The sequence below is a fragment of the Pogoniulus pusillus genome, chromosome 4 (assembly GCF_015220805.1).
Source record: "Pogoniulus pusillus isolate bPogPus1 chromosome 4, bPogPus1.pri, whole genome shotgun sequence".
NCBI classification, from domain to species: domain Eukaryota; kingdom Metazoa; phylum Chordata; class Aves; order Piciformes; family Lybiidae; genus Pogoniulus; species Pogoniulus pusillus.
Genome location: NC_087267.1, coordinates 19,724,582 through 19,746,405, shown reverse-complemented (window position 1 = coordinate 19,746,405; position 21,824 = coordinate 19,724,582). Strand labels below are relative to the sequence as shown.

Below are 21,824 nucleotides of genomic sequence, written 5' to 3'. Positions count from 1 at the left end.
CTGTAAAGCAAGAGGCAGTAAATACTGTGTTAAAGAGAGCTGAAAGGTGGGAAATACTGTATTCAAGAGAGTTAAAAGGTGAATATTTGTGCTTATTTCTGGCTGTAGCTCGCTGTTACTTTAATTAAGATGTAGCTCCAGTAAGTGTCTCATTGTTGGGAAGATAACTTGCTAGCATGGTTCTCTTTTAAGGGTTATATACTATGGAATAAATGCAAATGCTGGCCCCTAGGTTTGCTCAGCTTGAGGTTTTGCATTCAGCTTTTCATTGTTGTCCTGGGGAGAATGTTTGCAGTAGAGCATTTAGCACTTGATAATGTAGGTTGTCTTCCTGTTTGTTTTTTTTTTTTCTCTCTCTCTCTCTTTTCTGTTGTCTTTTCATATAACAGAAATTGCACTTTATAGCTGACATATATTATATCTAATTTCAAACAGCTTGAAATAATGCTGGAGCCCAAGGTCTGGAGAGAAGCTGCTACTCAGGTGTTCTTTGCCTTAGGGCTTGGATTTGGTGGAGTCATTGCCTTTTCAAGCTACAACAAGAGAGACAACAACTGCCATTTTGATGCTGTACTGGTGTCCTTCATCAATTTTTTCACTTCTGTGCTGGCAACTTTGGTGGTGTTTGCAGTTCTGGGCTTCAAAGCCAATATCATAAATGAAAAATGTGTTATCCAGTATGAATATCAATTTTCTTTTCTTTAAAAAAAAACAAACCATTATTTTTATGGTCTATTTAATTTCTGAGTCAGTGCAGATCACTGAGTTTAATTTCTCTCTTTTGTTGTGTTTTTTGCAGAAATTCAGAGAAGATCTTAAAGCTTTTGAAAGTAGGCAATCTGAGCCAGGATATGATACCACATCATATCAATTTCTCCAGCATTACAGCAGGAGATTACAATTTAGTTTATGACATTATTCAGAAAGTGAAAGAGGAAGAGTTTGATGCCCTTGGCCTGAAGTCGTGTCAAATTGAAGATGAACTTAACAAGGTGAGAGGAATAAGTAAATCTTAAGTGCAAGAGATTCTGAGCAGGTTAATATTTGTTAAGCCCGAGTAAACTGTGGAGTAGAGTGAGAGTATCACTACAGGAGCAGTACAGCCTGTAGCAGTATAGAATCATAGAATCAACCAGGTTGGAAGAGACCTCCAAGATCATCCAGTCCAACCTAGCACCCAGCCCTGTCCAGTCAACTAGACCATGGCACTAAGTGCCTCAGCCAGGCTTTGCTTGAACACCTCCAGGGATGGTGCCTCCACCACCTCCCTGGGCAGCCCATTCCAATGCCAATCACTCTCTCTGACAACAACTTCCTCCTAACATCCAGCCTAGACCTTCCCTGATTGCACAACTTGAGACTGTGTCCCCTTGTTCTGTTGCTGGTTGCCTGGCAGAAGAGACCAACCCCCACCTGGCTACAGCCTCCCTTCAGGTAGTTGCAGACAGCAATGAGGTCAGCCCTGAGCCTCCTCTTCTCCAGGCTGCACACCCACAGCTCCCTCAGCCTCTCCTCACAGGGCTGTGTTCCAGGCCCCTCACCAGCTTCATTGCCCTTCTCTGGACACATTTCAGCACCTCAACATCTCTCTTGAATTGAGGAGCCCAGAACTGGACACAGTATTCAAGGTGTGGCCTGACCAGTGCTGAGTACAGGGGCAGAATAACCTCCCTTGTCCTGCTGGCCACACTGTTCCTGATACAGTACATCCTGTAGAGGTCCATATGAAAATCTGGTTCTATGCAGGGTTGCTTTTCAGCTCACCTGAAGACTTTTGAGGCTGATACCTTAGTTTAGTCCTTGCTGATTTAAGTCACAGAATGGCTTAGGTTAAAAGGAACCCAAGAGGACATCTACTCCAACCTTCCTGCCATGAGCAGGGATGCCTCTCAACTAGACATGGTTGCCCAAGGCCTCATCCAACCTGGCCCCAAGTACCCCTCTGAGTGCAGGGAATCCACATCATCTCTAGGCAACCTATTCATTACTGAAGAACTTCTTCCTAAGATCCAGCCTCACCCTACCCTCTCTCCACTTCAAACCATTCCCCCTTGTCCCATTGCAGGACATCCTTATGAAAAGTTATCATTTCCAGCCCTCCTGTAGGTTCCTTTCAGGTATTGGAAGGCAGATAAAAGGTTCCCCCAGAGTCTTCTCTTCTCCAGCCTGAACAACCCCAGCTCTCTCAGCCTATCCTCACAGCAGAGCTCCTCCAGCCCTTGCATCATCCTTATGGCACTCCTCTGGACTCACTCCAGCAGTTCTATGTCTTTTCTTCTGATAGAGAGAAGCATGTGGAGAGAAGGTTTCAGGAGATGCAGAGGGCTTGTTGACTTCAGTGATACTTACATCACTCTTCTTATTAGGGGAAGCTTTTAAAGTTCTGTCTTACACTTTGGCCACAACAACCCCAAGCAGCACTACAGGCTGGGGACAGAGTGGCTGGAGAGCAGCCAGGAAGAAAGGGACCTGGGGGTGCTGGTAGAGAGTAGCTGAAGATGAGGCAGCAGTGTGCCCAGGTGGCCAAGAGAGCCAATGGCATCCTGGCCTGGATCAGGAACAGTGTGGCCAGTAGGACAAGGGAGGTTATTCTGCCCCTGTACTCAACACTGGTCAGGCCACTCCTTGAGTACTGTGTCCAGTTCTGGGCTCCTCAATTCAAGAAAGATGTTGAGGTGCTGGAATGTGTCCAGAGAAGGGCAACAAAGCTGGTGAGGGGCTTGGAACACAGCCCTGTGAGGAGAGGCTGAGGGAGCTGTGGGTGTGCAGCCTGGAGAAGAGGAGGCTCAGGGCAGACCTCATTGCTGTCTACAACTCCCTGAAAGGAGGTTGTAGCCAGGTGGGGTTGGTCTCTTCTGCCAGGCAACCAGCAATAGAACAAGGGGACACAGTCTCAAATTGTGGCAGGGGAGGTCTAGGCTGGATGTTAGGAGGAAGTTGTTGTCAGAGAGAGTGATTGGCATTGGAATGGGCTGCCCAGGGAGGTGGTGGAGTCACCGACCCTGGAGGTGCTGAAGCAAAGCCTGGATGAGGCACTTAGTGCCATGGTCTGTGTGATTGGATAGGGCTGGGTGCTAGGTTGGACTGGATGATCTTGGAGGTCTCTTCCATCCTGGTTGATTCTATGATCCCTCTTCTCCTTCAGGATTTAATCAGTGACAATCCATATACACACAGACTATCAAATTACCAAGAAGTGCTGGTACTGCAGAACAATAATATAGGTTGTTTTTTTCTCTCTCTTAACAGGCAGTTCAAGGAACTGGTTTAGCTTTTATTGCCTTCACAGAAGCAATGACCCATTTCCCTGCTTCTCCCTTCTGGTCAGTCATGTTCTTCCTCATGTTGGTAAATTTGGGACTTGGAAGTATGTTTGGAACCATTGAAGGCATCATCACACCCATTGTTGATACTTTCAAGGTCAGGAAAGAAATTCTTACTGGTGAGTGAACTATCTTCTCACTGGAGCAGGGGCATCCTCCACTAGATAGAGGAGGTGGGCTGGAGAGGTGGGCACAAGGCAACCTCAGGACGTTCAGCAAGACCAAGTGCAAGGTCCTGCAGCTGGATCGAGGCAATGCCAAGCACAAATGCAGGCTGGGCAGTGAGTGGCTGGAGAGCAGCCCTAAGGAGAGGGACTTGGGGAGCTGGTGGATGAGAAGCTCAACATGAGCCAGCAGTGTGCACTTGCAGCCCAGAGAGCCAAGCAGATCCTGGGCTGCATCAGGAGAATTGTGGCCAGCAGGGCCTGGGAGGTGATTCTCCTCCTTTAATCCTCTCTGTGAGACCTCACCTGGAGTGCTGCATCCAGTTCTGGAGCCACTATGACAAGAGGGATGTGGAGATGCTGGAGTGTGTCCAGAGAAGGGCCAGGAGGATGCTCAGAGGGCTGCAGTAGCTCTGCTGTGAGGACAGACTGAAAGAGTTGGGGCTGTTCAGTCTGGAGAAGAGGAGGCTCCCAGGTGACCTTCTTGTGGCCTTGCAGTACCTGAAGGTGGCCCAAAAAAAAAAAAAAAAAGGTGAGGAACTTTTCAGGCTCTCAAGGAGTGACAGGACTAGGGGGAATGGAGCAAAGCTGGAGATGTGGAGAGTCAGAGTGGAGGTGAGGAGGAAGTTGTTGAGCATGAGAGTGGTGAGAGCCTGGCATGGGTTGCCCAGGGAGGTGGTTGAGTCCCCATGGCTGGAGGTGTTTAAGGCCAGGCTGGCTGAGGCTGTGGGCAGCCTGCTCTAGGGTAGGGTGTCCCTGGGCATGGCAGGGGGTTGGAACTGGCTGATCCTTGTGGTCCCTTCTAACCCTGACTGATTGTGTGATTCTATAGATCAAACTGGTCACAGCCCTGTCCAGCCTTGCCCTCCATGGATGGGGCCTCAACAGCCTCACTGGGCAGCCTGTTCCCTTGCTCCACTACCCTCATGCTAAAGCACTTGTTCCTAACATCCAATCTAAATATGCTTTCATTTCAAACCATTATCCTCCTCCTGTCACTGCAGGTCTTTATAACCAGTCCCCCTGCAGCCTTCTTGTAGGCCCCCTTCAGGTACTGGAAGGCTGCTATTAGTTGTCCCCAGAGCCTTCTCTTCCCCAGGCTGAATAACCCCAGCTCCCTCAGCCTGTCCTAATGGAACTTTATGCCATGAATGATCTGTTAGAGGAAATTTATTCAGCCTTGATCTTGTCTAGAATTAGAGTCTGAAACTTTGGTTCTTTTCACTTCTGAGTTGCCAGGCATGACCTGGTCACCAAGTAACGTGTGATGTTCAGCTTACCAATTCACTCTTGCCTTGTTATTCATGTTAAGTTGATTGTGCCATGAGAAAGTCATTTGAAAGCCTGCTGCTTGCTCAGGACTGCTGTCATACAGCAGTTCCAGTAACTGTCATTTGATCACTTTTCTCTTGCATAGGGAATAGGTAAGATTGGGTTAATACACTCAAAACCGAGACCCTTAGAAAGCAAAGCGTTATCAAATTCGATGATGTGCCATAATGCATTCAAATGTATCTGTGCTGTTCCAAACTCTCTTTGTTTCCCTCTTCATCTGTGGAGCTTTGTTAGGCTGACAAGTCCCCGTTTCTGTCCTTTGTTCCAGTTATCTGCTGCTTGGTAGCATTTTTCATTGGGCTGATCTTCGTGCAGCGCTCTGGCAATTACTTTGTGACGATGTTCGACGACTACTCAGCTACTCTGCCCCTGCTGATTGTGGTCATTCTGGAGAACGTTGCAGTCACCCGAATTTATGGTGTGGACAAGTAAGTGAAGGAACTGCATCCCCCCCCCTTCCCCCCTCCCAGTCCATATCAACAGTGTTTGTTACAGTGATTCACAGAATCACACAACTCACCAGGTTGGAAAAGAACTTGGAGGTCATCAAGTTCCAACCTATCACCCTGCATCATCGACTAAATCGTGGCAGTGTTTTAATCATCTTGCTCAGGGGGTGTGAAATGGACACATAGAATCATAGAATCAGCCAGCTTGAAAGAGACCTCCAAGATCATCCAGGCCAACCTAGCACCCAGCCCTATCCAGTCAACTACACCATGGCACTAAGTGCCTCATCCAGGCTTTGCTTGAACACCTCCAGAGTCGGTGACTCCACCACCTCCCTGGGCAGCCCATTCCAATGCCAATCACTCTCTCTGACAACAACTTCCTCCTAACATCCAGCCTAGACCTCCCCTGATTGCACATCTTGAGACTGTGTCCCCTTGTTCTGTTGCTGGTTGCCTGGCAGAAGAAACCAACCCCACCTGGCTACAGCCTCCCTTCAGGTAGTTGCAGACAGCAATGAGGTCAGCCCTGAGCCTCCTTCAGGCTGCACACCCCCAGCTCCCTCAGCCTCTCCTCACAGGGCTGTGCTCCAGGCCCCTCACCAGATTTGTCACCCTTCTCTGGATACATTCCAGCACCTCAACATCTCTCTTGAATTGAGGAGCCCAGAACTGGACACAGCACTCAAGCTGTGGCCTGACCAGTGCTGAGTACAGGGGCAGAATAACCTCCCTTGTCCTACTGGCCACACTGCTTCTGATCCAGACCAGGATGCCATTGGCACTCTTAGCTACCTGGGCACACTGCTGGCTCATCTTCAGCTACTATCTACCAGTACCCCCAGGTCTCTTTCCTCCAGTGGCTCTGGCTGGCTGTCAATTTTGATCTGGTTTTAAGGACACGTTTGGAGCAAGATGTAATGCATCAGGATGGTGCACTGGAGCCCAAAGCACATTTGCAACTGATCTGAAGAGAGGAAAATGCAATCAAAGAGACACAATTAGAGAGTTAAAAAGGAGGATGGGGGTGCAAGCATGAGGAATTTCTGTGGAAGTAAGATGGCAAATGAAAGGACTCAGGAAGTAAGAGGTCTCTCTCTGCCCATGGCAAGGAGGGTGGAGCTAGATGATCTGTAAGGTCCCTTCCAGCCCAAACCCTTCTGTGATTCTAGTAGCTGTGATCTAAGGAGCAGATGAGGATGAGTATTCTGAACAGACCCTGCAGTGGTCCAGGCAGCCTGAGTAAGAAACAAAGCAAACTCTTAATGGCAGTGACAGTAAGAAAGTTCCAGTTCATGAGCTAGGTTTAGTTTGGGGTGTTGTAGCATTTAGTTGTTCTTTGCATGAGTTGGCAGAAAGGAAATAAAGTGATATTGAAGAGTAGGGAAGGTGAAAACTTAGTTGGAAGCAGCACAGTTGTCAGTGAAGTTAAGTACCCTTCTATCAGTGATGGCTGAAAAGACCACCCAGTCCCTCCAATTTTTTTGGCATCTCGTGACTGAAACCACCAGAATGTGTTCACCAAGTGACTCCTCCTAGAGGTGCTCCAGCCCTCTAAGCATCTTTGTGACCCTCCTCTGGACCTGCTTCAGCAGCTGCATGCCCTTTGGATGCGGGGCAGGCACCAGAACTGGATGCTGTGATCCATGTGGGGTCTGACAAGAGCAGAGTAGAGGGGGGAGAAATGACCTTCCTCATGTGTCATTCTGTGAGTTGAATTACCTTTGCAGCACAGCCCAAAGAAGCAGTGTACTAAGTCACAGTGCTGGGTTGTGATGCCTTCTGTTCGTCAGACCTGAACTAGGAATACAAGCTCTCGTTTTCAGGCCATCAGGTGATCCAAACTGCTGACAGTTTCTTCTCAGGGGAGAATCACAGAATCAGTCAGGGTTAGAAGGGACCACAAGGATCAGCCAGTTCCAACCCCCCTGCCATGCCCAGGGACACCCTACCCTAGAGCAGGCTGCCCACAGCCTCAGCCAGCCTGGCCTTAAACACCTCCAGCCATGGGGACTCAACCACCTCCCTGGGCAACCCATGCCAGGCTCTCACCACTCTCCTGCTCAACAACTTCATCCTCACTTCCAGCCTGAACCTCCCCACCTCCAGCTTTGCTCCATTCCCCTTAGTCCTGTCACTCCTTGATATCCTGAAAAGTCCCTCCCCAGCTTTCTTGGAGGCCCCCTTCAGAGACTGAAAGGAGATCTGATCCATGTGTACACATAGCTGAGGGCTGGGTGTCGAGTGGATGGGGACAATCTTTTTTTTTGGTGGTGTGCAGCAATAAGACAAGAAGCAATGGGTACAAACTGGGACACAGAAGGTTTCACCTCAACATGAGGAGAAACTTCTTTACAATGAGGGTGTCAGAGCCCTGGAACAGGCTACCCAGAGAGGTTGTGGAGTCTCCTGCCATGGAGACTTTCAAATCCTGCCTGGATGCATTCCTGTGTGGACTACCCATGGGGATCCTGCCTTGGCCAGGAAGTTGGAGTGGATGATCTCTGGAGGTCACTTCCAACCTCTGAGGTTCTGTGATTCTGTGATTTCTAGACTTGGCATCTTTTCAATGTGTCCTCAAGTCAGATGCTGTGTATCACTGACAGTACTTGAAACCCCAGTGTCTGCACTAACAATTAACCTTTTGTTCCCTTCACAGATTTATGGAGGATCTGAAGGATATGCTTGGGTTTTCTCCAAGCCAGTATTACTACTACATGTGGAAGTATGTTTCACCTTTAGTATTGCTGTGTTTGCTGGTAGCTAGCATTGTCCAAATGGGATTAAGTCCTCCTGGCTACAACGCTTGGATTGAAGATATGGTATGTATAGAACAGATACTACCAACATCATTATGATCAAAGAATCAACCAGGCTGGAAGAGACTTCCAAGATCATTCAGTCCAACCTAGCACCCTGCCCTGTCCAATCAACTAGACCATGGCACTAATCTCTCACCACTCTCATGCTGAAGAACTTCCTCCTCAAGGCCACTCAGAACCTCCCCACCTCCAGCTTTGCTCTATGCCCCCTAGTCCTGTCACTCCCTGATATCCTGAAAAGTCCCTCCCCAGCTTCTTTGCAGGCACTCTTCAGATACTGAAATTAGTGCTACCCCCATGTCAGCTGGGCACAGATTTCCAGATCCATTGCCAGTACTGTTTAAGTTTTGGATGTGTGTGCAGGTAGCACAGGAGAGAGCAGGCCTCTCCCAGGGGTGTGCCATGGCCACCCACCAGCATCTCATCTTTCTTCTTCCACCCAGTATCAATTCAGGAATTACAGAATTGCTTAGACTGGAGAAGACCTTCAAGCTCATCGAGTCCAATCATTAGTCTCACACTGACAAATCCTTGACTACACCAAATCCCTCAGCACAACATCTAAGCACTATGAATTGCTATGGTTGGAAAGGACCACCAGGATCAGCCAGTCCAACCTTCATCCCAGCATCCTTCTAGCCATCCACTCTCCTTTTAAACACCTCCAGGGATAGCAACTCCACCACCTCCCTGGGCAGCCTGTTCCAGTGCCTGCTCAGGAAAGAACTTCCTCCCAATATCCAACCTAAACCTCCCCTGATGCAACTTGAGGCCATTTCCTCCTGTCCTGTCATTAGTAATTTGGCAGAAGAGACCAGCTCCAGCCTCACTACAACCTCCTTTTAGGCAGTTGCAGAGGGCAATAAGGTCCCCTCTCAGCCTCCTCTTCTCCAGACTAAACAACCCCAGCTCCCTCAGCTGCTCCTCATCAGTCATGTTTGGCAGACCTCTCAGGAGAGCTTACCTGATTTTAAAACCCCTTGTAGACCTGACAAAGGCACTGTTCACTGAGGGCAATGCTACGGCAGTGCAACCAGAGCACTGACTGCAGGTCCCTGACATTCAGTGGATGAAGTCCATTGATGAACCATTGGCCCACAAGCCTGGGTGCTAGGTTGGACTGGATGATCATAGAGGTCTCTTCCAACCTGCTTGATTCTAAGATTCTATGAACATTTACCATCTGTACAGAGAACCTTCAAGCTAAAAAATGCCATATCTTAATAAACTATTGGGTAAGGGCTTGTTAGATGTTGGGTCTTATGCAGGCTCCTACCCATGACAATGGAAAAAAGTAAACAAACACAAAACCAAACTGAAAAATGCCACAAAACCCCCAACAAACTCAAAACAAACAAACCACTTAAAAAAAAAACCAAACCAAACCCAATCCTGTGTGTGCAAACAGCTCAGTACTGCATGTTGGCTCCAGCAAGAGATTCAGTCTAGTTAACTCCTAAGAGTTCATCAAGCTCATAGGTTCTTCAGCCCTCAGCTGTTGCTACAAGGCTTGGTATACAAAATACAGGGGGGGGCAAAAAAAGTCAGTTAAATTAATCTCAAGGACTCTTTGGAAAGTGTTGGGACTGGCTGAGGCACTTAGTGCCATGGTCTAGTTGACTGGCTAGGGCTGGGTGCTAGGTTGGCCTGGATGATCTTGGAGGTCTCTTCCAATCTGGTTGATTCTGTGATTCTATGATTCTGTGATTCTGAAGTGACCCTTTGTGGCAGCGATTCTCGGATGCAGTAGATGTGTAGGGTGCAGACACTGGCCCAGTGAAAATGTCTTACAGTTCACACATGAAGTTTACACAGAGTAACCTGAGGCAGTCCCTGTCCAGACCAACTCTCAGCCTACAGAACAAGGACTCACTTTCCAGGCACGGTCACACATTGCACTGTGCAGTTGTCTCTTCTGAACATCCCTTAAAGGACCAGGGAATAACTACAGACAAATGTAGCAGAAAGCCTGATGTGAAAAATCTTGATGTGGGTTCTGCTAGAGCACTCTGAGCACTCTGTGGGACATTACTTTGGTCCTAAGTTCTTCACAGAGAGAGTGATTGGCATTGGAATGGGCTGCCCAGGGAGGTGGTGGAGTCACCATCCCTGGAGGTGTTCAAGCAAATCCTGGATGAGGCACTTAGTGCCATGGTCTAATTGATTGGACAGGGCTGGGTGATAGGTTAGACTGGATGAGCTTGGAAGTCTCTCCCAGTCATAGATTCTATGATTCTATGACTGTTCAGATTTGAGACCTTTATTGGTGCCCATGCTGTGGGTGCAAGGGGACAAGGTGAGTGTGTGTTTGATGACTGTGGGCTTGCTCTTTATATTTTTGAAGTAAAGATCATAGAATCATAGAATCAACCAGGTTGGAAGAGATCTCCAAGGTCATCCAGGCCAACCTAGCACCCAGCCCTATCCAGTCAACCACACCATGGCACTAAGTGCTTCAGCCAGGCTTTGCTTGAACACCTCCAGGGACGGTGCCTCCACTACCTCCCTGGGCAGCCCATTCCAATGCCAATCACTCTCTCTGCCAGCAACTTCCTCCTAACATCCAGCCTAGACCTCCACTGATTGCACAACTTGAGACTGTGTCCCCTTCTTCTGTTGCTGGTTGCCTGGCAGAAGAGACCGACCCCCACCTGGCTACAACCTCCCTTCAGGTAGTTGTAGACAGCAATGAGGTCAGCCCTGAGCCTCCTCTTCTGCAGGCTGCACACACCCAGCTCCCTCAGCCTCTCCTCATAGAGTTTGTGTTCCAGGCCCTTCACCAGCCAATGTGTTAATAGCCTCTCTCTCTCTCTTCCTGGGGTTTCTCAGGCTACAGAGGAGTTCCACAGCTACCCAACCTGGGGAATGATTGTCTGTATATCTCTGATGGTGTTGGCCATACTGCCAGTCCCCATAGTCTTTGTGGTGCGCCGTTGTAACCTCATCGATGACAGCTCCGGCAGTTTGGCATCTGTATCCTACAAAAGAGGACGGATAATCAAAGAACCTGTTAACCTGGAGGGAGATAACACGAGTCTAATTCATGGGAAGAGTCCAAGTGAAGTGCCCTCTCCAAATTTTGGCAAGAACATCTATCGGAAACAAACTGCATCTCCAGCTCTGGACACTGCTCCCAATGGTCGCTATGGGATTGGGTACCTGATGGCAGACATGCCTGATATGCCAGAGTCTGATCTGTAACTGCAGAAAAGAAATGCCATTTGTTGTCTCCTCTCTTCTCTCTCACTGACCGTGGCTCTCCAACGAGGGGTGGTCACCTTCACATGCTAGGGTGTGATCTCAGGTGCTCCCTAGCGGCAGCCTTCACAACGCCGCGACTGTACCTACAGGTTGAGAGAACTCCCTTTGGAGGAATCCTCTGGGTTTTTATTTGCACTGGGGGGAACACATTCACAACCACTGGCAGGCTACATCTATCAGCATAGCCACAAATTGGATTGAAAAAAAACAAACCAACCCCCCCCCAAATATTCATTTCTAAACTCAAAGTTTTCTATCTCTGAAGTCTTACTCAAAGGATAAAACACATCTGAGCTAATACTGCTGGTCTCACTCACACAATAACATGTTTCTGAGTTAATACCACTGGCCAAGCCCAGGTCTCACTCAAATGATGAACTATTTCTGAGGTAACACCACTGAAAAATCTGTTTGTTTGTTTGCTTGCTTTTGTTTCTTTGCTTTTGTTTGCCTTTGCTTTGTTTGCTTTTGTGTCTTTGTCTGCTTTTGCTTCTTTGTCTGCTTTTGTTAGTTTGCTTTTGTTTGCCTTTGTTTGCTTTTGGTTTTGTTTGTTTTTGTTTGCTTGCTTTTCTTTGCCTTTGTTTCTTTCTTTTTGTTTGTTTGCCTTCGTTTGGCTTTGGTTTTGTTTGCTTTTCTTTGCCTTTGTTTCTTTCTTTTTGTTTGCCTTTGTTTGGCTTTGGTTTTGTTTGCTTTTCTTTACCTTTGTTTCTTTGTTTTTGTTTGCCTTTGGTTTTGGGCTTGTTTGCTTTTGTTTGTCTTTGCTTTTGTTTGATTGACTTTGCTTTTGGTTTTTGTTTGCTTAGGTTTCTTTGTTTGCTTTTCTTTGCCTTTGTTTCTTTGTTTTTGTCTGACTTTGTTTGGTTTTGGTTTTGTTTGTTTTTGCTTTTGTTTCTTTTTTTGCTTTTGTTTGTCTTTGCTTTTGATTTTGGTTTTGTTGCTTTTGTTTGCTTTTCTTTGTTTTTGTTTCTTTGCTTTTCTTTCTTTGCTTTTGTTTGCTTTTGTTTCTTTGCCTTTGGCTGCTTTTGGTATTGTTTGGGTTTTGTTTTGTTTGCTTTTGTTTCTTTGCCTTTGTCTGCTTTTGGTATTGTTTGGGTTTTGTTTTGTTTGCTTTTGTTTCTTTGCCTTTGTTTGCCTTTGTTTGCTTTTGCTTTTGTTTGTTTCTTGGTTTGTTTCCCTTTGTTTGTCGTTGTTTGCTTTTGTTTCTTTACCTTTTTTTGCTTTTGTTTGTTTCTTGGTTTGTTTGCCTTTGTTTTTGTTTCTTTGCCTTTGTTTGCTTTTGTTTGCTTCTTGGTTTGTTTGCCTTTGTTTGCTTTTGTTTCTTTACCTTTGTTTGCTTTTGTTTCTTTGCCTTTGTTTGCTTTTGTTTGTTTCTTGGTTTGTTTGCCTTTGTTTGCTTTTGTTTGTTTGCCTTTGTTTCTTTGTTTGCTTTTGTTTGTATGCTTTTGTTTCTTTGTTTGGGGGGATTTGTTTGTTTTGTTTTCCTGCTTTCAGGTTTAACTCTCCAGTATTAAAAGCGAGCTCAGAAGCAGTTCAAACCAAACCCACGTGTGTGTGTAAACACAGGTGCATATAGACCTTCTGTAGATATGCTGTACCTCCTTTATGAGCACTGATAATTACTTTAGGCTATTAGCAGAGGGGAAAAAAACCCCAAACCCCACAAACCTGCAAACTATTTTCATATGTAATAGCTGTATAGAGCAATAGCATTAGAAAAAAACCAAGGAGTGGACTTACAGGGAGGCTAGGCAGGATTCCCTGTCCACTGGGGAACTGCATAAACTGTGGCTGTATATTTTTGTGTACAATAAATCTGCTTTTTATTTCAGTGTGAAAGCAAAGTTAGAGTGAGTCACTCCAAGAATATTTAAAGGATGGTGCAGATTCTGCATTTTTTTTCTATGCTGTGTGCCTAAAACAAACAAAAAAAAAAAAGAAAACAAAAGAATCTTGATATTTATTGTGGTTACCAGATTACATATATCTTATATTTATATAATATAGTTGTAATGTAAATATGTATATGATTATGTATCTCAGCATTTCCAAAGTTGAAGCTCAAGACAGCTGTTGGTTTTTTTTTTTTGGTTGGTTTTCATTAACTTCCCTTAAGTTTTGCTTCTGTTTTATGCAGATTATTTTCTCCAGTCAGCAATTGTTAAGAACTGTTAATGGCATTACATTTTAACCTAGGAATAAAGAGATTGACAAGTGGTTGCTCTGTGGTTTCCTAACACACATAGTAAAGCCACCTCCTGAAGGAAGCTCAAAGGTGATCTCATTGCTGTCTGCAACTACCTGAAGGGAAGATGTAGCCAGGTGGGGGGGTCGGGCTCTCAAGACCAACTTGGTCTTGTTGAACCTCATGAAGTTGGCTGGCCAGGTCCCTCTGGATAGATCCCTCCAGCATGTCTGCTGCACGACACAGCTTGGTGTTGTCAGTAAGGTTGCTGAGAGTGTGTGATGGTTTGGGTGTTCCCTGCCCCCCTACACTTTGGGAATCACCCAGACTAGACTCAGCCAGCTCTGGAAATTTGAATGAAGCTTATATTTACAGCTTAGCTCAATATACAAGCAGAGATTTACAGTGTCATATAATCATAGAATCAACCAGGTTGGAAGAGACCTCCAAGATCATCCAGTCCAACCTATCCCCCAGCCCTATCCAGTCAACTAGACCATGGCACTAAGTGCCTCATCCAGGCTTTTCTTGTGGACCTCCAGGGACGGTGACTCCACCACCTCCCTGGGCAGCCCATTCCAATGCCAATCACTCTCTCTGCCAACAACTTCCTCCTAACATCCAGCCTAGACCTACCCCAGCACAACTTGAGACTGTGTCCCCTCGTTCTGTTGCTGCTTGCCTGGGAGAAGAGACTGACCTCTATCTGGCTACAGAGACAAGGTAAAAGGTAATACAGAAACACAGCAGCCCTCCCAGAAACCTGAGTCCCCAGCAGGGGCTCCCAACTGCCCTTCCACCTTCTCCCACCCCTCTCAACCTTACCCCAGTCCCAAGCAAGAATGGAGGTTCGGCCAGGGGGTTAGGAAGCAAAATGGATTAATCAGAGAGACAGCAGAGAGGCTAGAGAGAGAAATGCAGCTCAGAGCTCGCAAGCAGAGGAAGCCTTATCTATGTCTGGATTCTTGTTCTCTTACCTCTCAGCAAGCCTATGGGTGAAGTAGACATCACTCTTTGTTTCTCTTTCACAGCCTGTAATCTAGTTCCTCACACCAAATCATTCTAGCTAGCTTCAAACTAGCACAGGCTGCACTCAGTGCCTCTGTCCATGGCATACACAAAGATGTTGAACAAGACAAGTTCCAGGACTGAACCCTGAGGGACTTCACTTGTCACTGGCCTCCACTTGGACATGGACCCACTGACAGCCACTGTCTGGGTGCAGCCATCAAGCCAGTTCTTCATCCATCTCGTGGTCTACCCATCAAACCCATGTGTCATCAGCTTGGAGACCAGGATGCGGTGCGGGACAGTGTCAAAGGCCTTAGGTCCAGGTAAATGACATCAGTTGTTCATCTCTCATCTGTTAACTTTGTGACCTGTTCATAGAAGGCCACCAGGTTTGTCAGGCAAGATTTGCCCTTGGTGAAGCCATGCTGATTGTAGCCAATCACCTCTTCACTATTCTTCTGTCTCAGTAGTGCCTCCAGGAGGATCAGCTCCATGATCTTACCAGGCAGAGGTGAGAGTGGCTGACCTGGAGTTCCCTGGCTCCTCCTTCCTAGCCTGTTTGAAAATGGGAGTTCTGTTTCCCCTTTTCCAGTCAGTGAGGACGTCACCAGACTGTCAGGACTTTCGGAATAGAAGAGAGATTTAGCAAGATTTTGGGGCTTTGTATGTGATCAGTGTCGAAATGTCAAATGCTCAAAGTGGAGATGGAGCTGGGTGTGAGGGATGGTGTGGAGTATCCCTTCAGTGGGGAAGGTGAGCCCCATGTGGATGGGGAGCCAGGAGATTTGCACTTACAAATCAAAAATGGATTCAACTGAGGTAAATACAAGTCTTAGAAACTGCAATTCAAGAGTATGATTTTGAGAGCATAGGAAAGTTCCCTGCCACACAAAGGCAAAGGAGCAAATGCTTAGACAAATCAGAACATCGTAGCAATTTCATAAAACTTCTTAGGGATAACTCTTGTCTAGGAAGGATAATCCAAGATAACATTCCATTTGCAAACTGGGAGCTTCTGAAACAATATCCAGTCATCAGAAACTAGAATGAGTAGCATCAGTTGAGAAGAAGCTGTCTGTTAATGATCAGACTCAAATTTATTAGAAGTTAATGCACATAAACCAGGTTTAGTTATCTGAAACACAAGGATTAACCTATGGCAGGGACCTGATCAGTCCTGTATTAGTTAGTGTGTGATGAACTGCTCTTGGAGTCAGAGAGCAACCATGTACAGATCCACAGATTGCACCAGGTTGGAAGAGACCCTCGAAAGTCATCTTGTCCAACCCCCTACAGTCAGCAGGGACACCTCCAACTAGATCAGGCTGCCCAGGCCCACATCAAGTGTGAGCCTGAATTCCCTTGCAACAGGGCCTCAACCACACCGCTGGGCAGCCTGTTGCAGTGTCACCCCATGCTTGCTGTAAAGAACTTCTTCCTGATGTCTAATCTAAATCTACCCTGCTCCAGTTTCCAAACCGTTGCCCTTTGTCTACAACTCCAAGCCCCTCTAACCAGTCCTTCCTCAGCCTTCTTGTAGATCCCCATATACTGAAATGCTGCTATAAGGTCTCCCCAGGGCCAATTTCCAGGCTGAACAGCCCTAATTCTTTCAGCCTGTCTATCTGTTGGAGGGTAGGAGAGCCCTTGATAGGCTGGATGGGTGAGCAGAGTCCAATGGGATGAGACTGAACAAGGCCAAGTGCAGGGTCCTACACTTTGGCCACAACAACCCCAAGCAGCACTACAGGCTGGGGACAGAGTGGCTGGAGAGCAGCCAGGCAGAAAAGGACCTGGGGGTACTGGTAGATAGTAGCTGAAGATGAGCCAGCAGTGTGCCCAGGTGGCCAAGAGAGCCAATGGCATCCTGGCCTGCATCAGGAACAGTGTGGCCAGTAGGACAAGGGAGGTTATTCTGCCCCTGTACTCAGCACTGGTCAGGCCACACCTTGAGTGCTGTGTCCAGTTCTGGGCTCCTCAATTCAAGAGATGTTGAGGTGCTGGAAGGTGTCCAGAGAAGGGTGAGAAAACTGCTGAGGGGACTGGAGCACAGCCCTGTGAGGAGAGGCTGAGGGAGCTGGGGGTGTGCAGCCTGGAGGAGGCTCAGGGCTGACCTCATTGCTGTCTACAACTACCTGAAGGGAGGCTGTAGCCAGGTGGGGTTGGTCTCTTCTGCCAGGCAACCAGCAACAGAACAAGGGGACACAGTCTCAAGTTGTGGCAGGGGAGGTCGAGGCTGGATGTTAGGAGGAAGTTGTTGCCCATTGGAATGGGCTGCCCAGGGAGGTGGTGGAGTCACTGTCCCTGGAGGCGTTCAAGCAAAGCCTGGCTGAGGCACTTAGTGCCATGGTCTGGTTGACTGGGCAGGGCTGGGTGCTAGGTTGGCCTGGATTATCTTGGAAGTCTCTTCCAACCTGGTTGATTGTATGATTCTTGCTCCTACCTTCACCTCTCCACATCTCCTTGCTGCTGCTGTTCCTGATAACCATGTGGCCACCATGCTACCTCATGTTGGGGCCTGCATCCAAGAATCCATCTCAATCCCAACAATCCACTGCCAACCAAGCTGGTTTTGTACATATATCTGTATCTATTCCCTTCTTTCATATTTCTGTGACCTTCATTTAGCTTAAATACCTTTTATTTATTGTTACAATTATCTTTTAACTTCTAAATCAGTGCCAAGCTGTTCTTTGGTTGCTTTATCCCTTTTACTCCTCTGCCTGATATTTCCATACAGGGAGAGGGGAAGGCACCCTAAATTCTGTTCCACTGGGCTTGTGTGCTCCAGGAAAGCTTACATGGCAACAATCTTTTCAAGTGCTGAACAGAACAACACTGTGAGATGCCAGAGAATTCATGGCTTGGGTCTTGTATCAGGTTTGTTGTTCTCACACTGTAAAAACGAGGATCCAGTAAGGACAGAGGTGCCTGAGAAACCAGGCATAGAACAAAACCAGAGGTGAAAGAAAGACTCTGTGCCAAAGGGATTCAATCCATCTCAGTACTGGGAGTGCAGCCTTGGAGTGGGAAGGCTACAACCATGTCCTCAGGGAGCCTTTGTATAGGGCAAACCCATCAGTTCAACTATCAGACTTGCAGCAAGCTGAGGATTGGATACGTCCAGGTTGTCTTCTAGAAGGGAAGAAGCATCTTGCCAGTCCATATATCTATCCATCCATCTTCAAACCTGGGAGTAAAACAAGATATGAGGAAATCCAGAGCAAATATCTAAGAAACCAAGGTACTGTGTGCTGAAGCTGGCAGAAGGCTGTGGTGACCACAGCTGCCCAACAATTGCCACGGCCTCGTGGTGTTGGGCCACCTGTGAGTCCCTGCAGTATGTTCTCAGCCTCCTTTCTCCATTCTCAACCCTCAGCTGACCACTGTTGTTTTACTGAAAACTCATCCTGTGCTGTAAGTGCCTCTTGCAGGAGTCAGGAGCCCACAAGGGCACTTGAGAAGTGGTAAAATAATAAACATGACATCAGGTTGACAGAATTCAGTTTGTGACCTACAAACAGCACTACTCTGTGAGGACACCTAAGAGAGGACAAGAACAGCTCCATTCATCATCAGCAAAAGCAGCACCAGGACTGGGTTCATTCCAGAAAGGAAAAACAGACAGGTTGAGAAAGTTTGGGTTGTTTAGTTTGGAGAAGGCTCCAAGGGGACCTTATTGTGGCCTTTCAGTATCTGACAGGGGCTACAAGAAAGCTGGGGAGGGACTTTTTAAGGCGTCAGGTAGTGATAGGACCAGGAGGAATGGATCCAAGCTAGACGAGGGGAGATTTAGATTAAATGTTAGGAAGAAGTTCTTCACCATGAGGGTGGTGAGACATTGGAACAGGTTGCTCAGGGAGACGGTGGGAGCCTCATCCCTGGATGTTTTTAAGGCCAGGCAGGACATGGCTCTGGGCAATCTGACCTAGTAGAAAGTGTCCCTGCCCATGGCAGCCTTGACAATTCTGTGATCCTTCTGCCTAGGATCAAAGTCCCAAGACATGAGGAGTTTTTCTCAAAGAAAAAGGCCTCCTCTAACCACTGTGCCAGGAGAAAGCTACCAGGTGTCCTTCCACACTTACTTGAACTCTGGTGCACACCTCTAGGAAAACAGAGTCTTATTTGTACCATTCCAACAGGCTCTGAGAAAGGAATTCCCCAAGACACAACATTTCATGGCAACAGACAAGAGACATGAGGTGGCACTGTGCTGTGATTGATCATTCTGCAGAGAGGAAAAATAACCAGCAGAGGAGAGGATGATTGCAAGCAGATCTGTGCAATCACTGTACTTGTTCAGTCTCTGCCCTGCTGGCCTGGGCTCTGCCAGCAGGTGAGGGTCCCTGCAGCAGTCACATCTGCTGCAGTGCAGTGGATGTCAGGCTTGCAGCTTCCTCTGGGACACCAGGCTCCCAGCTGGACCAGCTCTCTCCATGCTTCGTGTGGGGTCAGAGCTGGAATGATCTTTCACAGAATCCCTGACTGGTTTGGGTTGGAAAAGCCTTTCAAGCTCATCCAGTCCAACCCCCTTGCAGTCAGCTGGGACATCCCCAAACAGAGCAGGTTGCTCAGAGCCCCAAAACAACCTGACCTGGAATGGTTCCAGGGATGGGGCATCTCCCACCTCTCTTGGGCAACCTGGACCAGTGTCTCACCATCCTCAGTGCCAAACCTTTCTCCCATATGTCCAATCTAAAGCTGCCCTCTTTTAGTTTAAAGCTGCTGCTGCCTCTCATCCTGTCACTAACAGGCCCTGCTATAAAGCTTTCCTGCCTCTCTCTTACAACCCCCTTTCTAGAGTCTGGCTGATGTAGTTGCCAAGCCACTCTCCAGGTATCTGAAGTCACGACACACAAGTGACCTGTCTGTGAAGGTGACTTGTCCATGAAGCAAGGACAGGAGAATCAGCATGACTAATGCTCACCACAGCCAGTTGTGCCTCTCTTCTCCTTAAGAGCCTGTAGGAACAGAGCAAACACTAAGAATCTGAGGCTTACTACCAGCAAAATCAATCCTACCCTAAATGGAACCAGCATCCCCCTTTCCACCTAGCTCCTTGATGAGCTCACACCCAACAAAAATACAATGTGCAAGGTAGGATCTGAACAAAAGCTGGAGTGCTGCTGGCTTGAGTTGTTTCTCAAGTGCCCCAGCACACAGATGCTGCAGAAGTAGCACAATCAAAGCAGCACACCAGCACTTGCTTCTCAGGCCCTTCCAGGCCCAGAGAACACACCACAGCTCCACCTCTTGCCACAGGGCTGACCCAGGAGCCTGGCAGCTCCTTCCAGCTCCAGCAGGCCGTACCCCCCAGAGTGTCTTCAGCCCTGGACAAGGTGGACACGCTCCTCTGCGTCGTAGTAGACAGGCCCACAGCGCAGACGTGGTTCCTCCTGCTGGTACCAGAGCTGCTCGTTGAACTCGGGGAAGAAAAAAGCAATTTCCTTGCTGGCTGATGCTGGAGAATCTGAGAGAAGACAGATGAAAAGCAGCTGAGGTGCCAGCTTGGCACTGCAAACACCTGCTGGCTGCCCAAAGAGAAGCGCCAGGCTCGGTCACAGCAGGAGAGGTGGAGATGGGGGTCTGCAGAGGTGAGCAGCTCCTTTGCTTGGGCTCCTCAGTTGGCAAGCAAGTAAAGGCAGGCACAATGCCACCTCTCGTGCCTCCCTGAGCTCCAGTCTTTGCCCAAGACTCGGCCAAGGAGGACAGGTCTACCTGAGCCATGAGTGGTATTCCTGGTGTCAGTGAGGCCATAAGCTCCTCGGATGGAGTTCGGGACGTTGTTTCGGGCTCGGAATACTTTGGTGGGACCCATCAGGGATCTCCAGAGTGGGACAGCATTCTCATGAGCTAAGATATAAGCCCACATGGGGCCACTGAGGAAAGGACGAGGGAAGAGCAGAGGTAGATAAGGTTACAAGAGGGCACAACTGCTTCATTCTCAGAAACACAGCAAGTGCAAAGAAGCAAGGATGTGCAGCTGTCACTGGGGACCACAGACCTTCCATCTCCCTCGGCACTGAGACCATGGCTCAGGACCAAAGCACAGAATCATGGAGTGGTTTGTTTTGGAAGAGACTTCCAAAATTAATCCAGTCCAAAACCCTGCAGGTCAGCAGGGACATCCTCCACTACAGCAGGTTGCTCACAGCCATGTCCAGCCTCACCTTGAACGTCTCCAGGGATGGGGCCTCAGCTACCTCCATCAGCAACCTCTTGCAGTGTTCCACCACCCTCATGGTGCAGAACTTGCTCCTAACATCCAATCTCAATCTGCTCTGCTCTCATTTCAAACCATTGCCCTCATCCTGTCACTGCAGGCCTGTGCAAACAGTCCCTCTGCAGCCTTTTGGAGCTCCCCTTCAGGTACTGGCAGACTGCTCTTAGGTCTGCCTGGAGCCATCTCTTCTCCGGGATGAACAACCCCAGCTCCCTCAGCCTGTTCTCATGGCAGAGCTGCTACACTCCCCCGATCATCTCCACGGCCCTTCTCTGGACCTGCTCCATCAGGACCTCCTCCTAGGAGATGGCACCACAAGCTCTGCGGATGCCACCCCACCGCCGACTGCTGCTGTCAGGGCAGCGCTGGCTCCCAGCATTTCTCCACCCCGTTCCCAGAGCCTCACAGCTCCATACACCACAAGCACCAGCTCGGGATGCGGCAGATCCCACGCCGAGGAGGACCCTCCAGAGGCAGCAGCATTGCTCCGGGGTCCACCGGCACCGGGACGCGAGCTTCCTCCCGCGCCCCGCGCAGGGGACACGGCAGGTACCTGGCCATGAACTCCACCAGCCGCTGGTAGAAGAAGCGTCCTGCGGGAGAGAGTCGGTCCCTGTCGCACGGCCTGACTCCGCCAGCACCGATCCCCCCGCCCGGCCCGGCCCGGCCTGCCTACCCGCGTGCTCCCGGTAGAACTGGCGGCTCTCTTCCCGCCCGCAGCGCAGCTGCTTGGCTCGGACGATGAGGAACTGGTTGCTGAGGATGGTTTCGTGCACGGCCTGCGGGCAGAGGCGCAGCGGCTGGGCGGGAGGCTCGCACCGCCGGGACGCCCCGTGCCGGAGCCACACAGCGGAGGGGACCGGGCCAAGCCGGTGCGGGCGGAGGCGGGGGCGCCTGGGCCCGCCCAGCCCTCACCTCTAGCACCAGCGGGTGGGCTACGGCATCCGGCTTCAGCAGAGCCAGCGTCAGCTGCAGCGGCCGCCCGCAGCGCCCCGCCAGGGCCGCGGCGGCCGCCATGACCGGCTCCCGGCGGCGCGGCGTGACGTCACAGGGC

General features: G+C 48.8%; 2 protein-coding genes across 5 annotated transcripts in view; one reads left to right on the top strand and one right to left on the bottom strand.

The window, feature by feature from the left end:
• SLC6A15 (solute carrier family 6 member 15) overlaps window positions 1–13,568 on the top strand; it is a 68,742-nt gene extending 55,174 nt beyond the window's left edge. Inside the window, exons 7-12 of the mRNA XM_064142330.1 lie at window positions 436–677; window positions 800–992; window positions 3,250–3,442; window positions 5,091–5,250; window positions 7,931–8,093; window positions 10,923–13,568. Of these exons, the coding sequence (XP_063998400.1) occupies window positions 436–677; window positions 800–992; window positions 3,250–3,442; window positions 5,091–5,250; window positions 7,931–8,093; window positions 10,923–11,294 (1,323 nt within the window). The 3' untranslated portion in view covers window positions 11,295–13,568. The remainder of the gene's footprint in view (window positions 1–435; window positions 678–799; window positions 993–3,249; window positions 3,443–5,090; window positions 5,251–7,930; window positions 8,094–10,922) is intronic.
• Window positions 13,569–15,625: 2,057 nt separating this feature from the next.
• Window positions 15,626–21,815, bottom strand: NME6 (NME/NM23 nucleoside diphosphate kinase 6). Of its 4 annotated transcripts, XM_064142332.1 has the most exons (7): window positions 21,686–21,815; window positions 21,447–21,549; window positions 21,324–21,363; window positions 20,266–20,426; window positions 19,858–20,017; window positions 19,475–19,508; window positions 17,683–17,737 (listed from the first exon to the last, which is right to left on the bottom strand). In XM_064142332.1, exons 1-5 carry the CDS (start codon window positions 21,785–21,787, stop codon window positions 19,872–19,874), a joined length of 552 nt encoding a protein of 183 aa, XP_063998402.1. In that variant the 5' UTR covers window positions 21,788–21,815; the 3' UTR covers window positions 17,683–17,737; window positions 19,475–19,508; window positions 19,858–19,871. The 4 variants fall into 4 exon arrangements, 3 of the variants coding, with proteins under 3 accessions (XP_063998403.1, XP_063998404.1, XP_063998402.1); XR_010302090.1 differs by lacking the exon at window positions 20,266–20,426 and having other exon boundaries at window positions 15,626–17,737; window positions 19,412–19,508; XM_064142333.1 differs by lacking the exon at window positions 19,475–19,508 and having other exon boundaries at window positions 15,626–17,737.
• Between the last annotated feature and the right edge of the window lie 9 nt (window positions 21,816–21,824).